General features: G+C 40.3%; 1 protein-coding gene and 1 non-coding gene across 2 annotated transcripts in view; one reads left to right on the forward strand and one right to left on the reverse strand.

The window, feature by feature from the left end:
• Window positions 1-24,753, forward strand: part of Herc2 (HECT and RLD domain containing E3 ubiquitin protein ligase 2) — a 191,645-nt gene that overhangs the window by 78,948 nt on the left and 87,944 nt on the right. Inside the window, exons 36-52 of the mRNA XM_037198198.1 lie at window positions 5,820-6,007; window positions 6,786-6,978; window positions 9,532-9,714; window positions 12,566-12,747; window positions 13,159-13,306; window positions 13,381-13,577; window positions 13,933-14,163; window positions 14,939-15,077; window positions 16,282-16,425; window positions 16,735-16,877; window positions 17,147-17,414; window positions 17,506-17,642; window positions 18,916-19,014; window positions 20,368-20,536; window positions 20,633-20,758; window positions 21,767-21,875; window positions 21,981-22,120. Of these exons, the coding sequence (XP_037054093.1) occupies window positions 5,820-6,007; window positions 6,786-6,978; window positions 9,532-9,714; window positions 12,566-12,747; window positions 13,159-13,306; window positions 13,381-13,577; window positions 13,933-14,163; window positions 14,939-15,077; window positions 16,282-16,425; window positions 16,735-16,877; window positions 17,147-17,414; window positions 17,506-17,642; window positions 18,916-19,014; window positions 20,368-20,536; window positions 20,633-20,758; window positions 21,767-21,875; window positions 21,981-22,120 (2,796 nt within the window). The remainder of the gene's footprint in view (window positions 1-5,819; window positions 6,008-6,785; window positions 6,979-9,531; window positions 9,715-12,565; window positions 12,748-13,158; window positions 13,307-13,380; window positions 13,578-13,932; window positions 14,164-14,938; window positions 15,078-16,281; window positions 16,426-16,734; window positions 16,878-17,146; window positions 17,415-17,505; window positions 17,643-18,915; window positions 19,015-20,367; window positions 20,537-20,632; window positions 20,759-21,766; window positions 21,876-21,980; window positions 22,121-24,753) is intronic.
• LOC114708987 lies at window positions 475-577 on the reverse strand. The gene has a single exon (XR_003736867.1). It is a non-coding gene; the product is annotated as a U6 spliceosomal RNA (small nuclear RNA).

Consider the following 24,753-nt stretch of genomic DNA (forward strand, 5'->3'; position numbering starts at 1 on the left):
TGCAGTTTTTCATCTTCTGATGGCTCACCTAGTTATTTTCTTTGCTGTCTGTGCTTCTGTCTTTACCAAGAAGCCGTTGGCAACACTAAGGCAGGTGAAAATTATCTGTTATTTCTTCTGCAGGTTTTATTGTTTCAGCTCTTATATGTAGGTCTTTTGTACATTTTAAAAATGAAAATATAATTATATAATTTCCCCCTCATCTTTTCTCTCTCCTAACCCTCTTATGTGTCCCTCCCTGCTTTCTCAAATTCATTACCTTTTTCTTTAATTGTTGTTACACATGCACACACACCCCATACATATATTCCTAAGCCTATAGATACAATCCATTCAGTCTGTATGTCCAGGCTTCCCTGAGTTTCCTAGGAGATGCAGTCTCACAGCAGACTTCCTGTTCCTCTGGCTCTTACAGTCTTTCTGCCCTCTTGTTCAGCTTTCCCTGAGCCTTAGGTGCAGTTGTATGGCAGATGTAAAAATGTGGAATGCTTTACAAATTTGTGGGTCATTCCTGCCCAGGGGCCCTACTAATCTTGTCTGTATTGTTGCAGTTTTAGCATATGTACTGCCAAAGCAAGCATGTCTTTTGTACTTTTAGGTAAACATTTTATACATTCACATAGCCTGACTTTAATTTTTTTTTTTTTAAATTATTTATTTATTTCACTACCATTTGTTGCAAAACTTTTCCCCCAGTGTCTTGGTATCCTTGGAAAACCATTTAACTAGACTCCCAGTTCTGTTCTATTGTTTCATGTGCTTATTATTACTATGGTGACCCTGCATTGTTTTGAACATTGTGGCTTTATAGCAAATTTTGAAGTTGAGATTGGGAGTCTTCCGACATTTATTTTTTTCCTGGAGATTGTTTGGGTGTTTTGGGTTCACTTGCATTTCTATGTGGAATTTTAGGGCTGGTTTTAATATATCTGTAAAGGGTCTTGGAGTTGTTTTAAGGATGCTGTGGGGTCTGTAGATCATCTTAGGGATTATTTCCATCCTAACAGTATTAGCTTCTGTTCTATGAATACAAGTACGTTTATTGTTTAGGGTTTAATTTCCCTCAGCAGTATTTTAGAGTGGGGCAGTTTCCAGGATAATAATGACTAAACAGAACAGATTAGGAAGTGTCCTCTAATGTTCTTCTTTTAGAAGAATTTAAGAGTTGTTAATTCTTCTTTAAATGTTTGATAGAACTCACCGGTTAAGCCTTATGGGCCTGTACTTTTCTTTGTAATTCCATCTCTTTTCTTACAGGTCTATGTGGGTTTTCTGTTCCTTTGAGTTACTTCAGGTGTAATTTGTATGTTGCTAGGACTGTATTAATTTCATCTGGGTATTCTTGTTTCTTGGTATATATAAAATTGTTTATAATGGTTTCATTTTTCCATGGGGAGTATTTCCCTTACAGCCATTTCTGGCTTTACTTAGTTGTATCTCTTCCTTCTTTTTTTCTTAAGTAATCTATACTTTTGGTTTTCTTGATTCTCTTATTTTTTGTTCTTTATTTCATTTATTTCTCTTCTAGTCTTTACTTTTTCTTCTAACTGTTTCTATTGCACTTTTACTGTTATGGTTTTCTAGTTTACCTAAAATTCAAATCTGTGGTCTTTGTAGTCCACACGTCCCTTTTATCAGCTTTGGAGATGTGTTTCCATGAGTCTCAATATGTGCTCTCATATCACTTAGAATTTATTCTTTGGCCCAATGGTTGTTTAAGTGAATTCTGCTTTAATTTCTCATACTTGTATATTCTTTAGGTTTTCCTCTGGTACTAATTTTTAATCATTACATTTTATTTGGAGAAGAAATTCATGATAGAGAATGAAACTGTTGGTAGAAATCTTGTCTAGCATGTATGAAGCCTTGAGTTCAAATCCTCAGTACTACATAACCCAGGCATAATAGCACACACCTATTATCTTAGCACTTAGAGGGTGGAGGCAGGAGCATCAAGAGTTCATTCTCGGCTACAGAAGTGAGTTCAAAGCCATCCTGGACTATATCACCCTGTCTGAAAAATAAAGTAAAACTCTTCAACTATGTAGTCTTTCATATTAACTTTATATGCGTGTTTATCCAGATTCAGCAAACACTAAGTATAAATTGTCCTTTTTTTTTTGTCTCATATTTATTCATGCCCCTAGTAAATTCAGCCTTCAAAGAGCTAGCAGAATGATGGTGGGAATCTGGCCCTATCTGAAGACCCTGGACCAAGGCATTAGCTGAAAGATTTTAAGTATTTTATCAAGAATTTTTGTATCAGTGTTCATAGGAAAATTGATTTGTAATTCTGTTTCTTTGTTTGATTGTTATATGGTTTAGGTATCTGGGTAATTGTGGCCTTTGTAAAAAGAATTAAGCAATGTTCCTTCAGTTTCTATTTTGTGGAATAATTTGAGGAGTGTTGGCGTTAATTCTTTGAAAATCTTGTAAAAATCTGCATTAATCTTTCTGGCCTTGGCTTTTTATTTTTTTGTTTTTGCTTGGGAGACTTTTAATAAGAGTTTCTATTTTACTAGGGGCTATACATCTGTTTAAATTGCTTATCCTTGATTTAGCTTTGGTAGGTGGTATATATCAAGAAATATATTCATTTCTTTTAGATTTTCCTATTAGGTACAGTGTAGATTTTTAAACTATGTCCTTATTATTCTCTAAATTTCCTGTGTCTGTTGTGATGTCCCCTTTTTCATCTCTAATTTTATTAATTAGATTTGGATCTTTTCTTTACATCTTTTAGTTAATTTGGCTAATATTTTTTTTTATCAATCTTAGTGATTTTCATTAAGAATTAACTCATTTCATTGATATATTTGTATTTTTGTTGTTGTTGGTGGTGGTGTTTGTCTGTTAGCATTTTATTGATTTCTGCCTAGAGTTTGATTAGTTCTTGCCATCTACTACTTTTGGGTGTTATTTCTTCATTTTGTTCTAGAACTTTCAGGTGTGTCATTAAGTTACTACGAATATGAGACCTCATTTTTTTTTTTTATGTAGTCACTTAGTGCTATATAACTTGCCTCTTAGAACCGCCTTTGTGTCCCATATATTTGGGTATGCTGTATTTTCATTTTCATTTAACTCTAGAAAATTTTTAAATTTCTTTCTTAATTTGTGTCTTGACCCACTTTTCACTCAGTAGTGAGTTGTTCAGTTTTCCTGAGTTTGTGTGCTTTATGCTGTTTTCATTGTTGTTGATAACCACTTTTAATCCTCGGTGGTCAGAATGCAAGGTGTTTTGTTTTTTTTTTAATTTTCTTGTATCTTTTGAGACTTGCTTTAAGTCCAAGTATGTGGTCAGTTTGGGAAAAAGTTCCAGGAGCTGCTGAGAAGAAGGTATATTCTTTTGTTTTTGGGTATAACGTTCTATAAATATCTCCTAGGTCAATTTATTTATGATATCATTTAGCTCCAATATTTTTCTGTTTAGTTTTAGATAACCCATGTATTTGCAAGAGTTGAGTTTTGAAGTCACCCACCATCATTGTGTGAAGATCAGTATGTGATTTTAGCTGTAGTAGTGTTTCTTTTATGAACTTGGGTGCCCTTGTGTTTGGTGCATAAATGTTTGCAATTATAATATTCTCTTGGATTTTTCCTTTGACAAGTATGTAGTGTCCTTCCCTATTTCTTCTTATTAGTTTTGGTTTGAAGTCTATTTTGTCAGGTATTAAATACCTACATTGGCTTGCTTCCTGGGTCAATTGGAATATTCTTTCCCATCCTTGTATGCTGAGGTGATATCTATTCTTGATGTAAGGTGTGTTTTTTGAAAGCAGTGGAAGGATGGATTCCATTTTTGTATTCAGCCTATTAATCTATGGTTTTATTGGGGAATTGAGGTCATTGATGTTGAGTTATCAATGAGCAATGTTTGTTGATTCCTGTTATTTTCTTGTTATGGCGTGGGCTCCCCGCTCTTGATTTGCTGGTCTGAGATTATTTATGCCTTCTGTTTTCTGGGTTTGACAAACCTCTTCAGACTGAAGTTTTCCTTTTAGCACCTTTTGTAGAGCTGTATTTATAGATAGGTACTGCTTAAATTTAGTTCTATCATGAAATCTTTTTCTTTCTTCATCTAGTGTGATTGAAAGTTTTGCTAGGTATAGTAGTTTGGGCTGGTATCTGTGGTTTCTTAAGAGTTTTGGAACATTGATCCAGACCCTTCTGGATTTTAGTCTTCATTGAGAAGTCAGAAGTCTATTGGGTCTGCCTTTATATGTTATTTGGTTTTTTTCTTTTGGAGCTTTTACTATTCTTTCTTTTTTTTTATATACATTTAGTGTTTTGGTTATAATGTGTCCTGGGGGATTTCTTTTCTGGTCCTTTCTATTTGGTGTTCTGTATGCTTCTTGGACCTTGATAGAGGCCTCCTTGTTTAGGTTAGGGAAAGTCTATGATTTTGTTGAAAATATTTTTTTTTTTGCTTTTTATCTGAATTTCTTTTCATTCTATTACTTTTATTCATTGATTTGGTCTTTCCATAGTGTTTCAAATTTTCTAGATGTTTTGTGCCTGGATTTTTTTTTTTTTTAGATTTAACTTTTTTTTTTTCTTTTTTTGGCCAAGATATCCATTTCTTTTACCTTGTCTTTAATGCCTGAGATTCTCTCTTCCATCTTTTTTACTCTGTTGGTGATAGCTCTGAGGTTTTAGTTTGGTATCCTAAATTTTTAATTTTTACCCATTTGGATTTTCTGAGTTCCTGCCAGGTGTGGCCACTGGGATCCTGGGTAGAATGTGTTCCTTGGTTTTATTGGGGGATGATATGAACAAATGGGAATGAGCTAGCAGGGGGAGGCTGAATGGGTCCACAGGAAGGAAGGAAGCTGGGTATGTCATGAGGTTTGATATGGAATAGAGGTAGAAAGGATGCAGGCCCCTTCATGTGGTCTGCTACAGGGCTGGGGATGAGACTGATGAATTTGCAGTGGAGGAAAGGAGGAGAATTAAGACCACCCACCGGATTCCCAGGCTGCCATGACCAGTGAGCTCCTAGGGAGAGTGTCTTTGGGTATTGGAGGCTGACACAGAGGAATAGGGTCAGGGAGAAAGGCTGGGTCCTGCCAGAGTCTCCAGAGTTCCCAGGGAGTGGAGGCAGAGAGGGCGGCAAGACCCTTGCAGATGATTTCCTACAGGGTTTGGGGTAAGACTCCAGTATGATTTCTTAAACTTAGTGCTAATCAGTTCTTCTTGATCTTTGTGCTGTGTGTGTGTGTGTGTGTGTGTGTGTGTGTGTGTGTGTGTGTTTGTGCGTGTGCGCACGCCTGTCTGTCTGTCTGTGTCTGTGTGTCAGGGTCCTTCTATGTAGACCAGTTTGCTTTGAACTGATGATCCTCTTTAGTGCGAGGATTATGTGATGTGTCACCATGTCTGCTGATGTGTCTATTATAAGTAGGACATTGGAGGCTGGAAAGATGGCTCTGCTGTTAAAAGAGTACTTACCAGCTGGGCAGTGGTGGCGGACGCCTTTAATCCCAGCACTCGGGAGGCAGAGCCAGGCGGATCTCTGTGAGTTCGAGGCCAGCCTGGGCTACCAAGTGAGTCCCAGGAAAGGCGCAAAGCTACACAGAGAAACCCTGTCTCGAAAAACCAAAAAAAAAAAAAAAAGAGTACTTACCATTGTTGCTGAGGACCTGGGTTTCGTTAGTTTCCAGCACCCATGTTTAGTAGTTTCTGCCACTGTACCCACATGTACAAACCCACATTCAGACATGTAATTTACACATAAATAATCTATGCACAATTTTAAAAAATAATAAAAATAGGACATTGCAGCTAATTATAGGCTCAGCTGTTGTTTGATGTTCTGACAGGTCCTACTTGTGATAATGTTGAGGAAGACATGAGTGCTTCTTCCCGGGGAGCCTCTGCTACGGTGTTGGAAGAAACAAGGAAGGAAACTGCTCCTGTTCAGCTCCCTGTTTCGGGGCCGGAACTGGCTGCTATGATGAAGATTGGAACCAGGGTCATGAGAGGCGTGGATTGGAAGTGGGGTGACCAGGTATTCAGAGATTTTGTTAACATCTTAGAACATCTAACCTGTCAATCAGTGGGAGTTAGAATAGGTGGCTACCTGAACTTGGGACTTGTAAGATTGATGGATGGCTTATTGTTGATTTGTGAGCAATAAAATAGAAGCAAAAGACATTAGGACAGTGTTTTCCTTCCCATGATGTCATGTAGATTTTCTCAGCCACACTGCTAAGCATGGACTTTGTCACAGTATTCTTAGAAATGAAATTGTCTGAGACCAGGTAATAGCATCCTATCAACAGCTTTTTCTCTTTGTAATGGTTGACAGAATATTGCTCTTGGGCCTAGGTTCTCACCCTTAGGAAGTGATTGAGGTTGTTGGAAAGACCAGTTTGATTGCTTGGACACTCACTAATGCATTTGTTGAGGAAATTCCTAGTTGAGAAAATTCTCTCCTTTCCTCTTATTTCTTTGATAAAGGAACATGAGCATGTGATTTTATGGCATTTAAAAATGATAGGATTGCCGGGCACTGGTGACGCATGTCTTTAATCCTAGCACTCAGGAAGCAGAGGCAGGCGAATCTGAGTTTGAGGCCAGCCTGGTCTACAGAGCAAGTTCCAGGACAACCAGGGCTACACAGAGAAATCCTGTCTCAACGCCCCCCCCCCAATAGAATGATATAATCTGTACATTTTTTAGTTATATTTGGGTCAGGAGGAGGCGGTACAGAATTAATGGAAGAACCATGGTGGGTCCAGAACAGGACATACACTCTTACCTGGTCTTTGTTTTTGCTTTTTCAGGATGGGCCTCCACCAGGACTAGGCCGTGTAATTGGTGAGCTGGGAGAGGATGGCTGGATCAGGGTCCAGTGGGATACAGGCAGCACTAACTCATACAGGATGGGAAAAGAAGGAAAGTACGACCTCAAGCTGGTGGAGCTGCCAGTGTCATCACAGCCCTCTGCAGAGGACTCAGACACAGAGGATGACTCCGGTGGGTGACTTGCACAGTCTGTTAGATCAGGGTAGCTTGGTAAATTGTTCGTGTGTTGGATAGCTGTCATTTCCCTCTGGAAACAGTGGTCAGGATGCATTTGAAGACATTGTTCTGGCTGCACTTTAAACATGTGATTCTGGTATAGGTGTATAAAGGGGCTCGATCTAGTAACCCAGACAAACTGATTCCTCTTCACTTTTATTCCATACTTCCTGATACCTCTTTCCAAGTGGGGTAGAAGACAGAGTGCAGTATTACTTTTTAAATTACATCTTAAAAGTATATTTATTTGTTTTGTGTATAAGTGTGTATGAGTATAAGTTAGAGGACAACTTATTGTGGTCAGTTCCCCTTTTACCAATCATGTCTCAGAGGAGTTATCTTTGTCAGGTCTGGTGGCAGGTATCTCTACCTGCTGATCCTTAAAACAACAATAACAAACCTATGTATGTATGTATGTATGTATGTATGTATGTATGTATGTATGTATGTATTTAGTTCGGGTCGAGGCACAGACATTCCACAGCATCCCTGTGGAGGTTAGAGGACAGCTTGTGAGAGTCATTTCTGTCCTTTCACCAGGTAGATTCTGGGGAACGAAGTGAGATTCTCAGACTTGGTAACAAGTACTACCCACTAAGCCAGCTTACTGATCCTAGCCTTACTTCTCATTGGTCTGTGTAGTTGGCCCAAACGTGAGCCTGAGAAACATGGTGGATTCAGTGTTGTGTTGTGTTTATCTGGACTCTGTTTTTTCCTCCACCAGCTTCAAGTTGCAAGGTGTGGCCCCACCTGCTTCCTTTAAGCACCTCCCTATTCCTTGATTTAGAATGCTTCTCATAATGCTGAGTTAGTCAGTACTTCATTGTATCCAGCAATACAGAGAAATTGGATGTGGATCCATGAAGTTGGTTCTATCCAAGGAAATTCAATGCCGTAGGAATGCATTTTTTAGATCTGTACAAAAGACCCTGAGTCATGCGAATGAAGTGTCACATGCTGGGCTTACTGAGACTTGAGAGCCAGAGCTCTTTCCTAGGGCTCTGCCAACCATTAGTGCAGTGCCATTAAATGTTAGAAACAGCCCTCACAGCCATCAGATCATACTTGTAGGGTGTGCTAAGAAGAGAGCCTCTAGTGTAGAACATGAGAGAGGCTGTCCCATAAGATGCAGTGGGCTCAGAGCATGCACATTTAGATTAAAACAGCAAGTGATTGCTGTGGGTGACTGTTAGAAGTGATGCATGTGACATCTTATGGGTGGGTGTTGGCTGTACTGTCAGAGCATCTGAGCTATAGTATGTGGCTCTGGACCACTTGTAGCCCCTTCCTTTTCTCAGTTGTATCTAGGGGTATTCTTCATTGTTGAGTGAGCCAAGGAAGAGGTGGATATGTGGCAGAGTGGTGGCCTCCTTGTCCCACAGCTGGACTGGCCAGCCATGCAAGTGGCTGATCAGGGGATGCTGATGCTTTCTTTGCCTTCACTCAGGTTGTAGCTCCTAAGCATTTGATAAGTTGTCTTTTTTGCTCGGTTGGTTTTGTTTTTTTGAGACAGGGTTTCCTCTGTGTAGCCCTGGCTGTCCTGGAACTAGCTATGTAAATCCGCCTGTCTCTGCCTCCCGAGTGCTGAGTTTCTCTGTGTAGTTCTGGTGCCTGTCCTGGATCTCACTCTGTAGACCAGGCTGGCCTCGAACTCAGAGAGATCCGCCTGGCTCTGCCTCCTGAGTGCTGGGATTAAAGGTGTGTTCCACCACTGCCTGATGGTAAGTTGTTTTTTTTTTTTTTTTAAAGAAGGGAGACCTTGGACTCATTCATTGTTTCTGAGTTATATAATAAGGTTGCTTAAACAAATGTTACTTCAAAATCTCATTTTCTAGGGTGTGGGGTAGATAGCTCAGGTCATAAAGTGGTAATTATTGTGCAAACATGAGGACTTGAATTAGATCTCCAGCAACAAGTTTGTGTGGTGATACACATGCTTGTAATCCCAACTCTGATTGGTCTGGGATTCACTGGCCAGACTTTCTAGCCTAATCAGCAATTCACACGTTTTGGTGAAAGCCCTGTATCATACAATCAAAATGGATGTTGCCTGAAAAAAGAAGACACTGGAGGTTTTCCTCTGGCTTTCTTTCACAAACTGTGCACCTGCACCTCCTCCTCCTAAACCTCATTTTCTTTGAGGAAGGTGGAAACAGAAATGATTTGGGTAGCCAGGTGCAGTGGCAAGAGGCTGAGAGGAACATCTCTTGAACCCAGGGATTTGAGTTAGGCTGGGCAACATATTGAGACCCTGTCACTGGGGAAAAAAAGAAGGGAGAAAGAAAATAAATTCTAACTTCCATCTTTTCTTGTGAAGATATGTTTCCCTTTCCAGTATTAAAAAAAGTTTGTTAGATCTCTTCTTAATTTTACTGTGAACCTAAAACTACTCTAAATATGTTTAAGTCTTTGAAAAAAAAAAAGAACATGGTATTAAATACTTTAAATGACATCCACAGATGATTTTATTTGGGAATATTGTTTCTTTTTTTCCATCCTCCTTTTCAGAAGCTGAACAAAGTGAAAGGAACATTCACCCCACAGCGATGATGCTGACCAGCATTATTAACTTACTGCAAACTCTGTGTCTCTCTGTTGGAGTTCATGCTGACATCATGCAGAGCGAGGCTACCAAAACTTTGTGTGGACTGCTGCGAATGTTAGTGGAAAGCGGAACAACAGATAAGCCATGTATGAAATGAGTAACTATGGGCCACAGAGACTCAGCGTGGAGAGATGTAAATCTCTCATACTTGTCTGGATGTGAGAACACGAATCAGAATGCATGTGAGGATTTATGTAGTAAGGCTCCTGGGGCTGCTCTACCAAGAAAGTTGTAAATAACAGAAAATCTTGTTGGTTCCTTTCTGAGGCTACCAAGGAGGATCTGTTCTAGGCTTCTCTAGTATTGGTGGTTTGCTTGGCATTTCTTGTCTTGTAGGCATATCACCCTAGTCTTTGTCTTGTTCACACTTTCCTCTGCATGTGTGTGTTTGTATTTCAGATTTACTTTTTGCAAGAGTAACAGTTGACCTCATCTAATCTAATTTACATCTTCAATGACTCCATTTCCAAACAAGATCACAGTTTGAGATACTGGAGTTAAAATGCTTTAACATGTAAATGAGGGGGTAGGGATGGGGTTGGGGAAGTGTATGTGTGAGAACTAGTCAACCTCTGATGTTGCTCCCTTAGAGTTCTGGAGACTAGAAATCCTCAAGGCAGGCTGTCAGCAGAGCCATGCTCCTTCTGAGCCCTAAAAGAGTATGTGTGTTAGCTGTGTGTGAGTGCTTAGATTTCAGTATGTTGATGTCAGTATGAGACAGAATGTATTTTGTCATTGCTGAATGTTTTAGTCAGAGTTCTCTAGAGAAACAGAACTGATAGAATCTATCAATGTAAAAACAGGGTTTATTGGAGTGGCTTACAGGCTATGGTCCAACTATTTCAACATTGGCTATCTCCTAACAGAAAGTTCAAGAATCCAGTAGTTGTTTGGTCCACGAGGCTTAATGTCTGTACTGGCCTTCAGTACATGCCAGAATCCCAAAGAAGTAGGCTCTAATACCAACAAGGGAATGAACTTGCCAGTGAGAGCGAATGCAAGCAGGCAAGGAGTAAATGCTTCCTTCCTCCATGTGCTTTATGTAAGCTGCCATACCAGAAGGTGTGGTCCAGATTTAAGATGTGTCTTCCTACCTCAAATAATCCTATCAAGAAAAATTTCTCACAGGTATACCTAGCATCTTGGGTTTTACTTAATTCCAATTGGTCAAAGTGATAGCCAGTAATAGAGTCACACTGGATGAGTGATCTTTGTGTTGGAAGCATGAAGATGTGTTTGAGTGTTTCAGTATGGGTGTGTGAATATGTGTGTAAGTGAATGTCTGTGAGAGCATATGGCTTTGCGTAAGTAGCTGCATCAGATGTAGTGTGAATGAGCTTGTGTGTATATTCTAGTTGTGTGGTTGCAAGTGTGTGAGAGTAGTTAGAGTGAATGTATATGAATAATGCTTGAGTGTACAGGAGTGATTGAGGGATGTAGGAGTTTTACTGAGTGTAAGTGCAAAACCAAGCATGGATAATGAGCATGCCTAAGTGTCAGTGCTAGTGAGAGTGAAGGAATGTGTATGTGGGTGAGGGGGATAAACATGAGTACACATAGTTGTGATAACATGTGATAGTATGGGGGCAGGTATTTGAGTGTATATATATGTAACTGAGCACATGCATGGTGTCTTTCTGACAGTGATTTGTGTGATTGCACAATTGTGAATGTACATAAGAGAGTAAAGATCAGAATTTTGAGTGTGTCATTGGGAGGAGGCTTGATTGGTGATAGAGGGATAAAGTGAGCACATGTATGTGCATAGGTAGTTGTGAGTGCAGATGGATGTGTATGAATGTTTCAGTCTGAGTAATTGTCTAAGCATGTCTTATTTTATGTGTAAATAGGAAAGGGATGAATGTAGGGGTGCATGCAAAGTGTGGGCTTGCATCTTAGGTTCTGTATGTAATTGTGTGAGACATGGGATTGTATAATTATGATTCTACTAGTGATTACAGCAGTGGTAAAGGTGAGCATGTGTCAGTATGCGTGAGTGACTGTGGCAGAGAACATTTGACTATTTCCCAGTAATTTTATGAGTTAGTGCCTAAGTATATATATGTGAATGTTAGTATGTGAGCCTGTGTCTTACGTAAGACATGGGTCATAGTAAGCTTGGAAGGCAACATGGGCTAGTGGGAAGATAAGCTGCTGTTGTTGCTGCAGTAGGATCTGGGAAGGTCGCAGCAGTGTCCCATGGGCACTCAGACCTCAGGCTTCACATCCTACCTTGAGAGAGAGTAGAAAGAGAGACAGGTCCTTTGAACCCTGGGAAGTCAGGAGGAACAGAAAACTCCATTCTTACTGGGCTTGTTAGCACATCCCTCTAATCCCAGCATTGGAGAGATAGAGGTGGGCTCACGTGTTCTGGCTACATAGAAAAAAACTAAGCAAACCTGGATGGGGCATTTTATAATGTAGATCAAAATGGGATCATGGGGACGTTTAAGACACATGAGATTAAAAAGTGTAATAGATGCATATTGTAAATTACTGCTGTTAGAATTTAGATTGTAGCCGGGCGGTGGTGGCGCACGCCTTTAATCCCAGCACTCGGAGGCAGAGCCAGGCGGATCTCTGTGAGTTCGAGGCCAGCCTGGGCTACCAAGTGAGTCCCAGGAAAGGCCCAAAGCTACGCAGAGAAACCCTGTCTCGAAAAACCAAAAAAAAAAAAAAGAATTTAGATTGTATTGTCTAGGAACAGTATAACTAGACTAAATTAACTAATTTGAGTTACGTACAATTTAAAGGTTTAAAAAATGCTGTGAAATATTTGTTGAGCTACCTTAAAAGCCTTCCTCCTCTCTTCTCACAGTCCCCTTGTAAAGTAGCTTATTACCCAAATTGAATTTGTAGGTTATTTAAATGCAAGGGTTGTGCTCATGCTTTGATTTCTAGCGTCTTGGTTCAAGCGTGTCTTGTCTCCTCTGGCAGCTCCTCCAGACAGACTGGTGTGCAGGGAGCAGCACCGGAGCTGGTGTACACTGGGCTTCGTGCGGAGCATTGCACTCACCCCGCAGGCCTGCGGTGCCCTCAGCTCCCCACGGTGGATTACGCTGCTCATGAAGGTTGTGGAGGGGCATGCACCCTTCACTGCTGCCTCACTGCAGAGGCAGGTAATGTGCTGCTAGCAAAACCCAATTCACTGAGAGAGAGGGCAGTACTGAAACTCCCTGACCCTGTAACCATGTTCCTTCGTTGAGCACTGAATGTAGCAAATAGCAGCAAGTAAAGCAGTAGATCTTCTGGCTGTGGCTGCTGAGGTTCTTGATTACTACAGTCACTTAAGTTGCTAAATAAGTTTATTTGCCTTTTCACAACTGCTCTCTCTGCCCCATTGAAATAGTAGTATGGTTGCCAAGTTTAAAGAACAGTTTCACTTAAATACACAAATTTTGAATTCCTGATAATCTTTCCTGTTAACCAACTTGATTAATCATGAATGTCAAAGTTGGCATCATTAATTTTATTAAGGGATAAAATAATGTCTTCTTTTGAAATCGTCATTTTATGTTGTCTCTGATCAGATCTTAGCTGTCCATTTACTACAAGCAGTTCTTCCGTCATGGGACAAGACAGACAGGGCACGGGACATGAAGTGTCTTGTGGAAAAGCTGTTTGGCTTCTTGGGCAGTTTGCTCACGACTTGTTCTTCTGATGTCCCATTACTTAGAGGTGAGTGGCTGTGCCTTTACTTGGTAGCCCATTTTAATGCGAAGTGTGCTACATGATTTTTCTCTCTGTTTCAGAATCCACACTGAGGAAGCGGAGGGCCCGGCCACAGGCTTCCTTGACTGCCACCCACAGCAGCACTCTGGCTGAAGAGGTGGTGGGGCTGCTCCGCACTCTGCACTCCCTGACCCAGTGGAATGGCCTCATCAACAAATACATTAACTCCCAGCTTTGCTCTGTCACACACAGCTGCTCTGGGAAGACTTCAGAACGGGTGTGTTCCATGTCTTCAAAAGCATGATGAGACTGTAGCTGTCAAGTTATCTTTTCAGACGTGAAGCATTTTTGTTTCAATATTGATTTAATGACATTTCAATGGAACTAATTATTGGAGAAATTAACAATTCAGAAAGGCATGTGTATGCCTGTAGTCCCAGCTGCTTGAAAGGATGAGGCAGAAGGTTTGCTTGAGATTTCAAGTCTGGGACAATGTAGAGAGATACTCTGTTTCCTAAAATAAATTTATAAATAGTAAATGAGATGAAGTGACTTACGTTTAGCTAAACTCATAAGGACAGGCAGCTCTGAGGGATTTCCACTTCACACTTGCCGTCTCCCTTCTGCACTAGGCCCTGTTAGAGGACTACTTCCCAGACTCTGAGAACCTTGAAGTAGGGGGCCTCATGGCAGTCCTGGCTGTGATTGGAGGGATCGATGGCCGACTGCGTCTGGGAGGCCAGGTCATGCATGATGAGTTTGGAGAGGGCACAGTGACTCGTATCACCCCAAAGGGCAGAATCACCGTGCAGTTCTGTGACATGCGGATGTGCCGAGTTTGCCCGTTGAATCAGCTCAAACCGGTATGTAGCTTTGCTGAGCTCTCCAGTGTTAGGGTGGCACTGAAACTGGCTTGTAATGTTAGAACTTGGAAGAACCCGTCCTGTATGTTGCCTTCTGGGAAGCTATGTGAATGAGGAGTTCCCTCTCTTCCTATGCTAGCTTGTACTCCAAAGAAAGGCCCATCTCATAGGGAGCATGCAGCCAGGGGACTTGTAGCCTCAATGACATAAAAAGGGATTAACAATGTATAAGGTAATTTTGAGTATTTAAGATAGAAGTTTCTAAAATGTATTTTTATTGAGTAATTTGACTTCTAAAACATGGTTTCTTAAAATATAATCTTTAGTTAGAAAAATGCTTTTTAATCATGTTGAATGTTATAGCTTAACAAGTTACTGTAACATAAGTCCATGACTTAGGGATAGTAGAGAAGGTTTATATAATTCGGATGTAACCCAAGTGCAACTTGACTATAATTTTTTTTTAAATAAAACACGTTGATTATAAGAGGAATAAATACATGTAGAAAATTTGGGATGTTCAGAAAATGTTTTAGCTTATAATTACCACCATGATGTGTTATTGTTGACAAACTAGTAATAACAACATTAATATAGATTGTATCTGTTGTATATATACTTTTATCTTCCTGTAGTATCTTTTCAGAATTTTCTCAGGTAGGATATGACTCAGAGTATGCATATTTAATTTAAATTCAGGGCTCATGCTCTAATAAGTTTCAGACTTGTTCATCTCATCAGCAGCTCTTAGAAGGTTTTTGTGCCCTTTCTTCAGCTGCCTGCTGTGGCCTTTAGCGTGAACAATCTGCCTTTCACCGAGCCCATGCTTTCTGTCTGGGCTGAGTTGGTGAACCTTGCTGGAAGCAAATTGGAAAAGCACAAAACAAAGAAGTCAGCGAAACAGGCCTTTGCAGGTCAGTACAGAGTGTTCCTGGTATAGTTTGAACCGGCATTGTTTGCCCTACAGTCAGAGCGGGTTCATGTGACTGTTGAAGCTTTCGAGTTCACATGGGCTTAGCACTTACCAGTCTATAGTTAGGAATATAAGATACTTTTTGGGTTTCCCTTTGGCCTCATATTTGGAACCCAATCGTGTCTAACTGCCAGAGTTTATTCTTAGGAGACTTTTAGGATATTGAGTTCACTTCCCCTCTGCTGGCTGTCTGCTCAGGACATCTTCAGAGTCAGCTCTAAGGAACTTTGTCTTTGGATTCTCTTTGTTTTGTCTCTATGTGTGGTGGGCAACTCTCTTAAACCTTTCTTTCCTTTGGGTCTGGGTTATTACCCTCATGATTTCTTCTTCCTGCCCCTTGGTTATTCTCAGAGTTTGTTTCTCTGTTTGCTCTTTATTCCATTGAAATCCATCTGGTTTCACTCGTCACCCCAGCTTATTCTGCCTGCTCTTTGAGCGTGCTCCTGCAATTTACTCTCCATATTTATTGTTGTTGCTCCAACATTTATGATGGTAAACAGCTTTAAGTCTTGAAGTTCACAACTCTGAATGGAGGGCCTGTGGATATAAACAGCTGTTTGTGTCAAATTCAGTCTGCTTTCTTCTAGTTGCCTCCATTTTTCTCATCATGAACAAACTGGTCTGCTTGTTGGTCCAAGTTTAGTGTCCAAGGTCTCCTATAATTTCATTCTTTCAACCTACACTTGCTGTGCTGTCCCAAGGCCTTGTGCATCCCCTGCTTAGGAAAGTTGCTCCTCCTCTGCGCAGACCACTTTGTGGTCCTTGGTCTGCTGTCAGGCACATGTGGTATGGCTTCATATCACTGGATCAGAGAGTTCATTCTAGGGAAATGGCTTCAGTTAAACTAGATGCATCTGACAAAATTCCTCCTAGGAATATTGCAAGAAAATATGAAAATGTTTTATTTGTCTCTGGTTGAAATTTCAGTAATTTGGGAAACATTTAATGATGACGGTAAATGCTTATGTGGTTCTAGTTCAGCCTGTTAGCTCTTTCACTTAGCTCTTCCTCAGTGACAACAATTGTGTGTGATCAGTTCATTCCTGAAAGGCATGTCATTGCCTTCCTGTTGCAGAGATGATGGTTGGGGAAGAGGAGAGACTGAACTGGATATGTGGTTCTTACTAGGTTCTTTGGTTCCATAGGACAAGTAGACTTGGACCTGCTGCGGAGCCAGCAGTTGAAGCTGTACATCCTGAAAGCAGGACGGGCACTGCTTTCCCACCAAGACAAACTAAGGCAGATACTGTCTCAGCCAGCTGTTCAGGAGACTGGCACTCTTCATACAGGTATCTTTTAAAGAGGGAGGGTTTAAGTAGATTTGAAAGAAAGGAAGATATTCTAGTAGAAAAATATACCAAGTGTATGAATAAGCAGTTCATAAAAGGAGAATACAGGTGTCTTGTATGTGGCCTGACTGCCAGTCACCAACTGTAAATGCAGTTGTCATCTTACAAGATTTGTTTGTCTGAGGGATGGGGTGTTCTGAGAAACTCTCGTGTCTGGCTGTTTAAGGTACAGATGGGCCAGTGCATCACCTTTAGTAGAGGTATTGGCTTTTGAAAAGTAGAATGTACACATTTTGTTTTCAATTTCAGATGATGGAGCAGCCGCATCCCCTGACCTTGGGGACATGTCACCCGAAGGGCCACAGCCTCCAATGATCCTCCTGCAGCAGTTACTGTCCTCAGCCACCCAACCATCTCCTGTGAAAGCTATATTTGATAAACAGGAACTTGAGGTACACTTGTCTACCCTTGACAGTTTTCATTCAGTATACTTGATTGGAATGACTGATTGACTACTCTGTACTGAAGCAGTCAGCACAGCATTTGACTACCAGTTAGTTTCCTTTTCCTATCTCTAACATGTCTTATTAATTAATTTTGAAATGCACTCGTAAATCTGTGCTTTCTGCAATGCAGCTCATAGAAGGTGTTGGTTGTTCACTTTTTTTAGATGGTAGAGGTTAGATGAGGACACTTACCCTAACGTTCTTTATTTGCCCAGGCTGCTGCTTTGGCCCTCTGTCAGTGTTTGGCTGTGGAATCCACACATCCTTCAAGTCCAGGGTGTGAAGACTGTAGCTCCAGTGAGGCGACGACCCCAGTCTCCGTACAACACATCCATCTTGCTAGGGCTAAGAAGCGCAGGCAGTCACCAGCTCCTGCTCTGCCTATTGTGGTACAGCTCATGGAAATGGGATTTCCTAGGAAGAACATAGAGTTTGCTCTGAAGTCACTCACCGGCACCTCTGGGAATGCATCTGGTTTGCCTGGTAGGACTTTTTCTTGTCCATGCTTGCTTGTTTGTGGGTTTGAAGTTCATTGCTATTGGTCTTGATGGCAGCTGAGTGTTTTTGCTCATAGGTGTGGAAGCCTTGGTTGGGTGGCTGCTAGACCACTCTGATGTCCAGGTTACAGAGTTCTCGGATGCAGAAACAGTATCTGACGAGTATTCAGATGAGGAGGTGGTGGAGGATGTGGATGATACCCCTTACCCTGTGGTCAGTGGCTTCCATGTATCCTGCCTGTCTTACATGATGATTATCTTACATGCTACTTTTCTCCATCTTTTTAAAGAACCAGCGCATCCCCTGTGAACGATTCTGCAGATTTACCCACAATTCTACTATGCACAGAACAAAGTTATCTGTTTTGCTGCTGAGATAATGATTGGGTTTTCTCCATTAAAATTTCTCATATCTTTAAAACAAACCATGATAACGATTAAGTGATGTTGGGTATCTTTTAGAAGATATTGAAAACACTGAAAAATTGTGTCTCTTGTAGTCACAGTTACTCTGGAGGCCAAAAAGGGAAGGATTGATTGAACCTGAGAGTTCAAAGCCATTCTTGGCAACATTGTTAGACATTGTCTGGCTAAAATACATATGCTGGGGCCCTCTACAGAAAGAGGATCATGAATTCAAGGATGGTTGGTGTTATGTAGAGCAAATTTCAGACTAGTCTTGGAAGCATAGCAATACCCTCTGTCTTTTAAAAACAAAAATACCTGGCATGGTGCTGCATGCCTGTAACACCACTTTGGAGACTGAGGCAGAAGGATCAGGAGTCACAGACTAGCCTGTAATGCATAGTGAGACAACCATCTAAGCAAACAGTAAATCATTTTTGTGTGATATACTGATTTTTGACCTGAGAAAATTGTTTTATAAGATTCATTTGTAAAAACTTTGAAAACTTTTGTATATTGAGAACTGTTAAGATTTATTTTGCCTAGAAAGATGGCTAAGAGGTTAAGAACATTTGTTGCTTTTGCAGAAGACTTGTGTTCAATTCTTTGCACCCACATGGTGGCCCACAACCATACGTAACTTCATTTGTCCTCTGTGGTACCAGGCATGCACATGGTGTACATACATATATGTAGCCAAAACACTCAATAATATAATATAATATATTTATTATTATTATTATTAAACAAAGGTTTGTTTTGCATACTGTGCTATTACTATTAAGGTAGGAAGATTTTTATAGCGAAAGCACAGTATCTCCTATTGTATTCATTTATATTATGGATTTCAGTGTTTGGTTTTTGTTGTTGTTGTTGTTGCTTGTTTGTTTTTTTCCAGTAGGGTCTTACTATGTAGCTCTGGCTGGCCTGGAACTCACTATGTAGATGAGAATGGCCCCAAACTCCCAGAGATCCATTTGTTTCTGCCTCCTGGGATAAAGGTGTGTGCCACCATGCCCAGCTGACAGTCTTTCTTAAGTGTATTTTTTAACTTCTTTTTCAAATGTGTTTATGTCGTTTAGGCTGCTGGTGCTGTTGTGACTGAGAGCCAGACTTACAAGAAGCGTGCTGATTTCCTGAGTAATGATGATTATGCTGTGTATGTGAGAGAGAATGTTCAGGTGGGTATTGCTTAGAATGAGTCTTGTTCATCTTTTATCTGACAAATACTTGAGCATCTTCCATATGCTAAGCAGTAGTTGAGTTGACAGAGGTCTCTGCCCTCTGGGAGCCTGCTGTCCTGTGAGTGGAAGACAGTCAGACTGGCCCAGTAAGGTCTGCTTATTAGAAAGAGATCTGGATACCGTGGGAATGAGGAGGAAGAGACCAGAGAGGTAGCATGCTCTGGTTAGATCTATGTTGGGAAGGTTCAAAGAGAACATGAAGTAAGACTAGGGAGTGTCTGGATTCATGCTGAGACTTTGGTAAGAAGGCTTGCTAAGTTCTTCTCTTGACAGGTGTTTGTTACTGGGTGGACACTCACCTTGCTTCTTCTGCAATAAGTTCACTAAACCTAGACCCATTATAGACCCGTGTGATGGTGAATTTTCTAACTTACTTAATGCTTTTGGATTTATTAGCTCAGGTTTTCGTTGATAGATTTTTTTTCCTTTTTAATCAACTCTAGTTGTATTATAGTTCTTGTAGGAAAGGCAGAATAAACATATTTATTTTCAGTGATATTAGAGCTTTATCTATTCAGTTTTCTCAATGATGCATTGGTGGTCTGCTGAAGGTAACCAAGAAGCTTTGGATTGCTTATTATCACCATGATGAATTTATTAGCTGTAGGATGTGTTTGAGCTGTTACTCCTGATGATCAAAGTGTCCTTTTGTGTGAACACCATAATCTGTAGCTACAGTGTCTTATGGCAGAAGATGATACAGTCTCGTGTGTATATTTCCCAGAGAGAACTGGTTCCACTTATGCTAAATGCTACTTATCTTAGTTTGCTTTCTGCTACTGTGATAAAGCATCTAATCAAAAATAACCTGAGAACGAGAAGGTTTATTTGGCTTACATGCACCAATCACAGCCGGTCAAATAGGGAAGCCAGGGCTGGGACTCAAGGCAAGACTCTAGAGACAGGAGGTGAAGTGGAGGTCATGCAGAAATGCAGCTTACTGTCTTTGCTCCCCACAGCTTGCTCAGCTTACTTAGATCACTTGTCCAGGAATGGCAGTGCCCACAGAGGGCTGTATCTTTCCCCAACAAACAAACATCAGTCATTAATCTAGAAAATGACTCACAGATATGACCACAGGCCAGCCTGTTGGAGGCAGTTCCTCAATTAATGTTCCCTCTTCTTAGGTGACTCTAATTTGTGTCAAGTTGATAAACTAACCAGCACAATATTTTTAGTTTATTTCTGGGTGCTGAATAAAATATTTTTCTGAAGAATTGAGAATACTACTTATATACATTGTATCTTTTGTCTACCTGTACTTGACTGGACTTTCCATTTCAATTTTAGGTGGGAATGATGGTTAGATGCTGTCGAACATATGAAGAAGTATGTGAAGGTGATGTGGGCAAAGTCATCAAACTGGATAGAGATGGATTGCATGACCTTAATGTGCAGTGTGATTGGCAGCAGAAAGGGGGTACCTACTGGGTTAGGTATATTCATGTTGAACTTATAGGTGAGCACACTCCTTGTTAATGTATTACATTTCTTAGAGACATGGTTCCCAGAAAGTGAACACTAATCATAGTGTGTTTGCCAATGAAATCCTCAGGCTATCCTCCACCGAGTTCTTCTTCTCACATCAAGATTGGTGATAAAGTACGGGTCAAAGCTTCCGTTACCACACCAAAATACAAGTGGGGATCTGTAACTCATCAGAGCGTGGGGCTTGTGAAAGGTAATAGCCAAGCAACAAATGCTTTGTTAAAGAATATAGTTTTCTTATATTTATGTATGCATTTAGCATTTATCTCTTTTTATTAAGGTATCAAAAGTTTAATGACTATGTCTGAGAAAAACAGTAAAGGACGGAAATAACAGACAAGAAATAGTCAGGTTAAACACAACAGGTTCTGCTATAAAGAGAAAACAGACATGTGTCACCATTCCTGATTATTTTATCTTAAACACTTGGATGCCAGAATACCGGTGCTTTCCCAGTGTTTAGGGCCATTGTTAGAACTTCTCAGGTTACATAAGAGCAAACGACTTCTTTTATAGTTTACTTTTTGTAAGGTTTTTTTTTTTTTTTTCTTGCTTAAAAGATTCTTAAATATCAAAACAAAGGAAAATCTTTTTTAAAAAAAGATTGTGAGCCGGGCGGTGGTGGTGCACGCCTTTAATCCCAGCACTCGGGAGGCAGAGCCAGGTGGATCTCTGTGAGTTCGAGGCCAGCCTGCTCTACAGAGCAAGATCCAGGAAAGGCGCAAAGCTACACAGAGAAACCCTGTCTCGGAAAACCAAAAAAAAATAAATAAATAAATAAAATAAAAAAAGATTGTGGCTACTAAGTCACTGTTTTGACAGAAGATTGTTCTTAAAGGATGGAAAGTTTTAGCATTACTAACCTGGTTTTATTTCTTAATATATGAAGGTTCTAAGTGCAGTTTTGACTTTCTTTAATTAAAACCTTGTTATTGTGGAGATTATAAGCATAAATAAAAGAGTATAGTATACTGAGTGTCTGTACCTTCTCATCAGTGCAACCACAGAGAACTCATTCTTCCTCTGCTGGAGTTAGCTGATGACTTTTCATCTCTGAGTATCTTAGCTTGTACCTCCAAGTATTGACCTGTATTATAAAGTGTGAATAGTTACAGCCCAGTACCACAGAGCGACAGGAGGACAGAGCTGTACGTTTATGTTGACTTTAAAGGTGTCTCAGGTAGTTTCTGTCCTTTGCTAGCTTTCAGTGCCAACGGGAAAGATATCATCGTGGACTTCCCCCAGCAGTCTCACTGGACTGGGTTGCTGTCTGAAATGGAGTTGGTGCCCAGTGTTCATCCAGGGGTCACGTGAGTTGCTGGTTTTATGATTACTAGATTTGTTTGAGGGGGAAGAGTTTTCTTTTAAAATGATTTAAAAATGACCTCATCATTTTCTTATCTACTTTAAAACAGGTGTGATGGCTGTCAGACTTTCCCTATCAATGGCTCCAGATTCAAATGCAGGAATTGTGATGACTTTGATTTTTGTGAGACATGTTTCAAGACGAAAAAACACAACACCAGACATACTTTTGGCAGGATAAATGAGCCAGGTAGAGCTGAATGCTTACATTTTCTCTTCCATCAAATACCACTAGTGAAGTAATTACTGAAGTTTGCTGTTAGGGTCATGTGTGTACAGTGAGTGTTGTAGAAGGAGAACAGTTAGAGAGAAGGGGCAGTCTGATCCATTTCCTCCCCTGGAATTTCCCTACTTCTTTCTTTTAGAGTAGTAAGGTATGCTTGTCTGAATTTCCAGAAGAAATGTTAGAATTATTTCCAGAAACTAAGAGCATGTTTAGTTGGATGCGGTGGAAATTGGTGGAGTATAAGTTTTCATTTGTGTTACATATTTTTATTGATGTGAAATGCCCAGAGCATAGAATTTGCCTTTATAAATTTACAGTGAATGTGTTAAGTATGATGTTGTACGACTGTTTCTACTATGTATTTTCAAAAGTATTTGTGGCCACCAAACATTAGCATTAACTTCCTCATCTTCTCTTTCCTATTCCTGGTGTGTTAGTTAGGCTTCCCATTACTGTGATCAAACAGCATGACCAAAAGCAACTTAGGGAAGAAAGGATTTATTTAATTTTACAATTTACAAATTCGTAACCCAGGGAAGTCAGGGCAGGAATCTGGAGGCAGGAACTGAATCAGAGGCCATAGAGGAGTGCTGCCTATTGGCTCGCTCCCACCCCTGGCTTGTTCCTATTTCTGGCTTGCTGAGCCTGCTTTCTTTTTGCACCTAGGACCACCTGACCATGGGTGGCACCCATTAGGGGCTAGGTTCTCCATATCAGTCAGTAATTAAGAAAATGAGGGCCTGGGACCGGCCTCGACTGATCGTACCAGGCTCTGCTGACTCCCCAATGGAGACCTTGCCTTGGAGAGTTGGAAGTGGGGAGTGGGTTGGGAGGGAAGGCTGGGGGGCGGGAGGAGGGAGGAGAGAGGAAGCTGTGGTTGGTATGTAAAATGAATAGAAAATCTCTTAATAATGATAAAAAGAAAGAAAATGTATTGTGGACTTGCCCACAGACAAATCTTACGAAGGTAATTTTTTCAATTGATAGTCCCTCTTCCCAAATGACTCAAACTTATGTCAGCTTGTCTTTCTGTGTCTGTGAATTTGTGTACTTTAGGTAGATCATATAGGCAGAGTTATGAAATATTTACTCTGCTGATTAAAATCTTAGTTTACCTCATAATCTTCAGGGTTATCTGTGTTGTAATGTTTAATCAGAATATGTCTTATATAGTTGATAGTTACAATTTTCCCCTGTATGTGTATACCAAGTGCTTTTTTCCATTTATTTATTCATGGCCATTTAATACTTGTCTTCCATGTTGGCTGTTGTGAATGATGTAGGCATTAACATTGGTGTGCATGTATCCGTTTGTATCTTGGTTTTAAATTGTTGGCTGTGTACCTTGGAGCTACTGCCAGAATGTTTCGCCAGTAGCTGTGCTATTTTATATAACCACTAGTAATGTAGCAGCATCTAGCTAGTTCACATCCTTTTTAGTATTTGTAAGTCTTTAGGTTTTTCTTTATGATGTCCTTCATAGTAGGTAAGAAATGTTTTCTTGAGTTTTGACTTGAATTTCCCTAATGACAAAATAATTTGTCAAGTCTGTGCTTATGTGTATTGTTTTGGATGTTTATATATATCCTTTTTGCGGAAAATTGTTTTGCACTATTTTTTTTTTATTTTTAATTTTTATTTATTTTTTTTAATGATTACCTAGCAGGATTACTCAGCCGCTACAGGCTGGACAAAGCTTGTGACCCAAATTTGATTCCCCTACATCAGTGGTTCTCAACTTGTGAGTCTGACCCTTGGCAGGGCGGATTGTCTAATGACCTTTTCACAGACCACTGGAAAACACAGAAATTTATATTACAATTCACAATAGTAGCAAAACTACAGTTATGAAGTGGCAACGAAAATAATTTTATGATTGAGGGTCACCACAGCCTGAGGAACTGTATTAAACGTCTTAGCATTAGGAACATTGAGAACCAGTGCCATACATGAATTTTGGGGTGCATTTTTCTACTCCTGATTTTAAAAAAGCCACTTGGGTATTCATAAGGCTTGTATTGAATCTGTGTGCTTTAGACATGACCATTTTCAACATTCCATTTCCTGGCCCATGTATGGGAGAAATCTTTGTGTTTGCCTGACTGTTCAGTTTCTGTCAGCAGTGCTTTTCTAATTTTCATTATATAGACAGCAAACATTGTCGAAGTTATTCCTGAGCATTTGCTTTTCATGCTATTTTAAATGGAGTTGTTTTCTTAATTTGTGTTGCTGTTGTGAGGATGTGTGTAATAAACTGATGTGTAAGTACTGTATTTTGCTAATCTTATTAGCTCTAACGTGTGTGTGTGTCTGTGTGTCTGTGTGTCTGTGTGTGTGTGTGTGTGTGTGTGTGTGTGTGTGTGTGAGAGAGAGAGAGAGAGAGAGAGAGAGAGAGAGAGAGAGAGAGAGAGAGAGAGGGATAGGAAGTCAGGCTAGCCTCACACTGGCTATGTAGTGGATCCTGTTGTTGATCCTCTTGCCTGTCTCCTTAGTGCTGAGATTGTAGGCATGCACTATTCTGCTCATAGTTTTGAGTATTATTTTTCTTGGGCATTTTCTTTCATCACTTTAAAAATTCTGTGCCATTAGAATTTGCT

The sequence above is a fragment of the Peromyscus leucopus genome, chromosome 1, assembly GCF_004664715.2.
Source record: "Peromyscus leucopus breed LL Stock chromosome 1, UCI_PerLeu_2.1, whole genome shotgun sequence".
In the NCBI taxonomy this organism is placed as follows: domain Eukaryota; kingdom Metazoa; phylum Chordata; class Mammalia; order Rodentia; family Cricetidae; genus Peromyscus; species Peromyscus leucopus.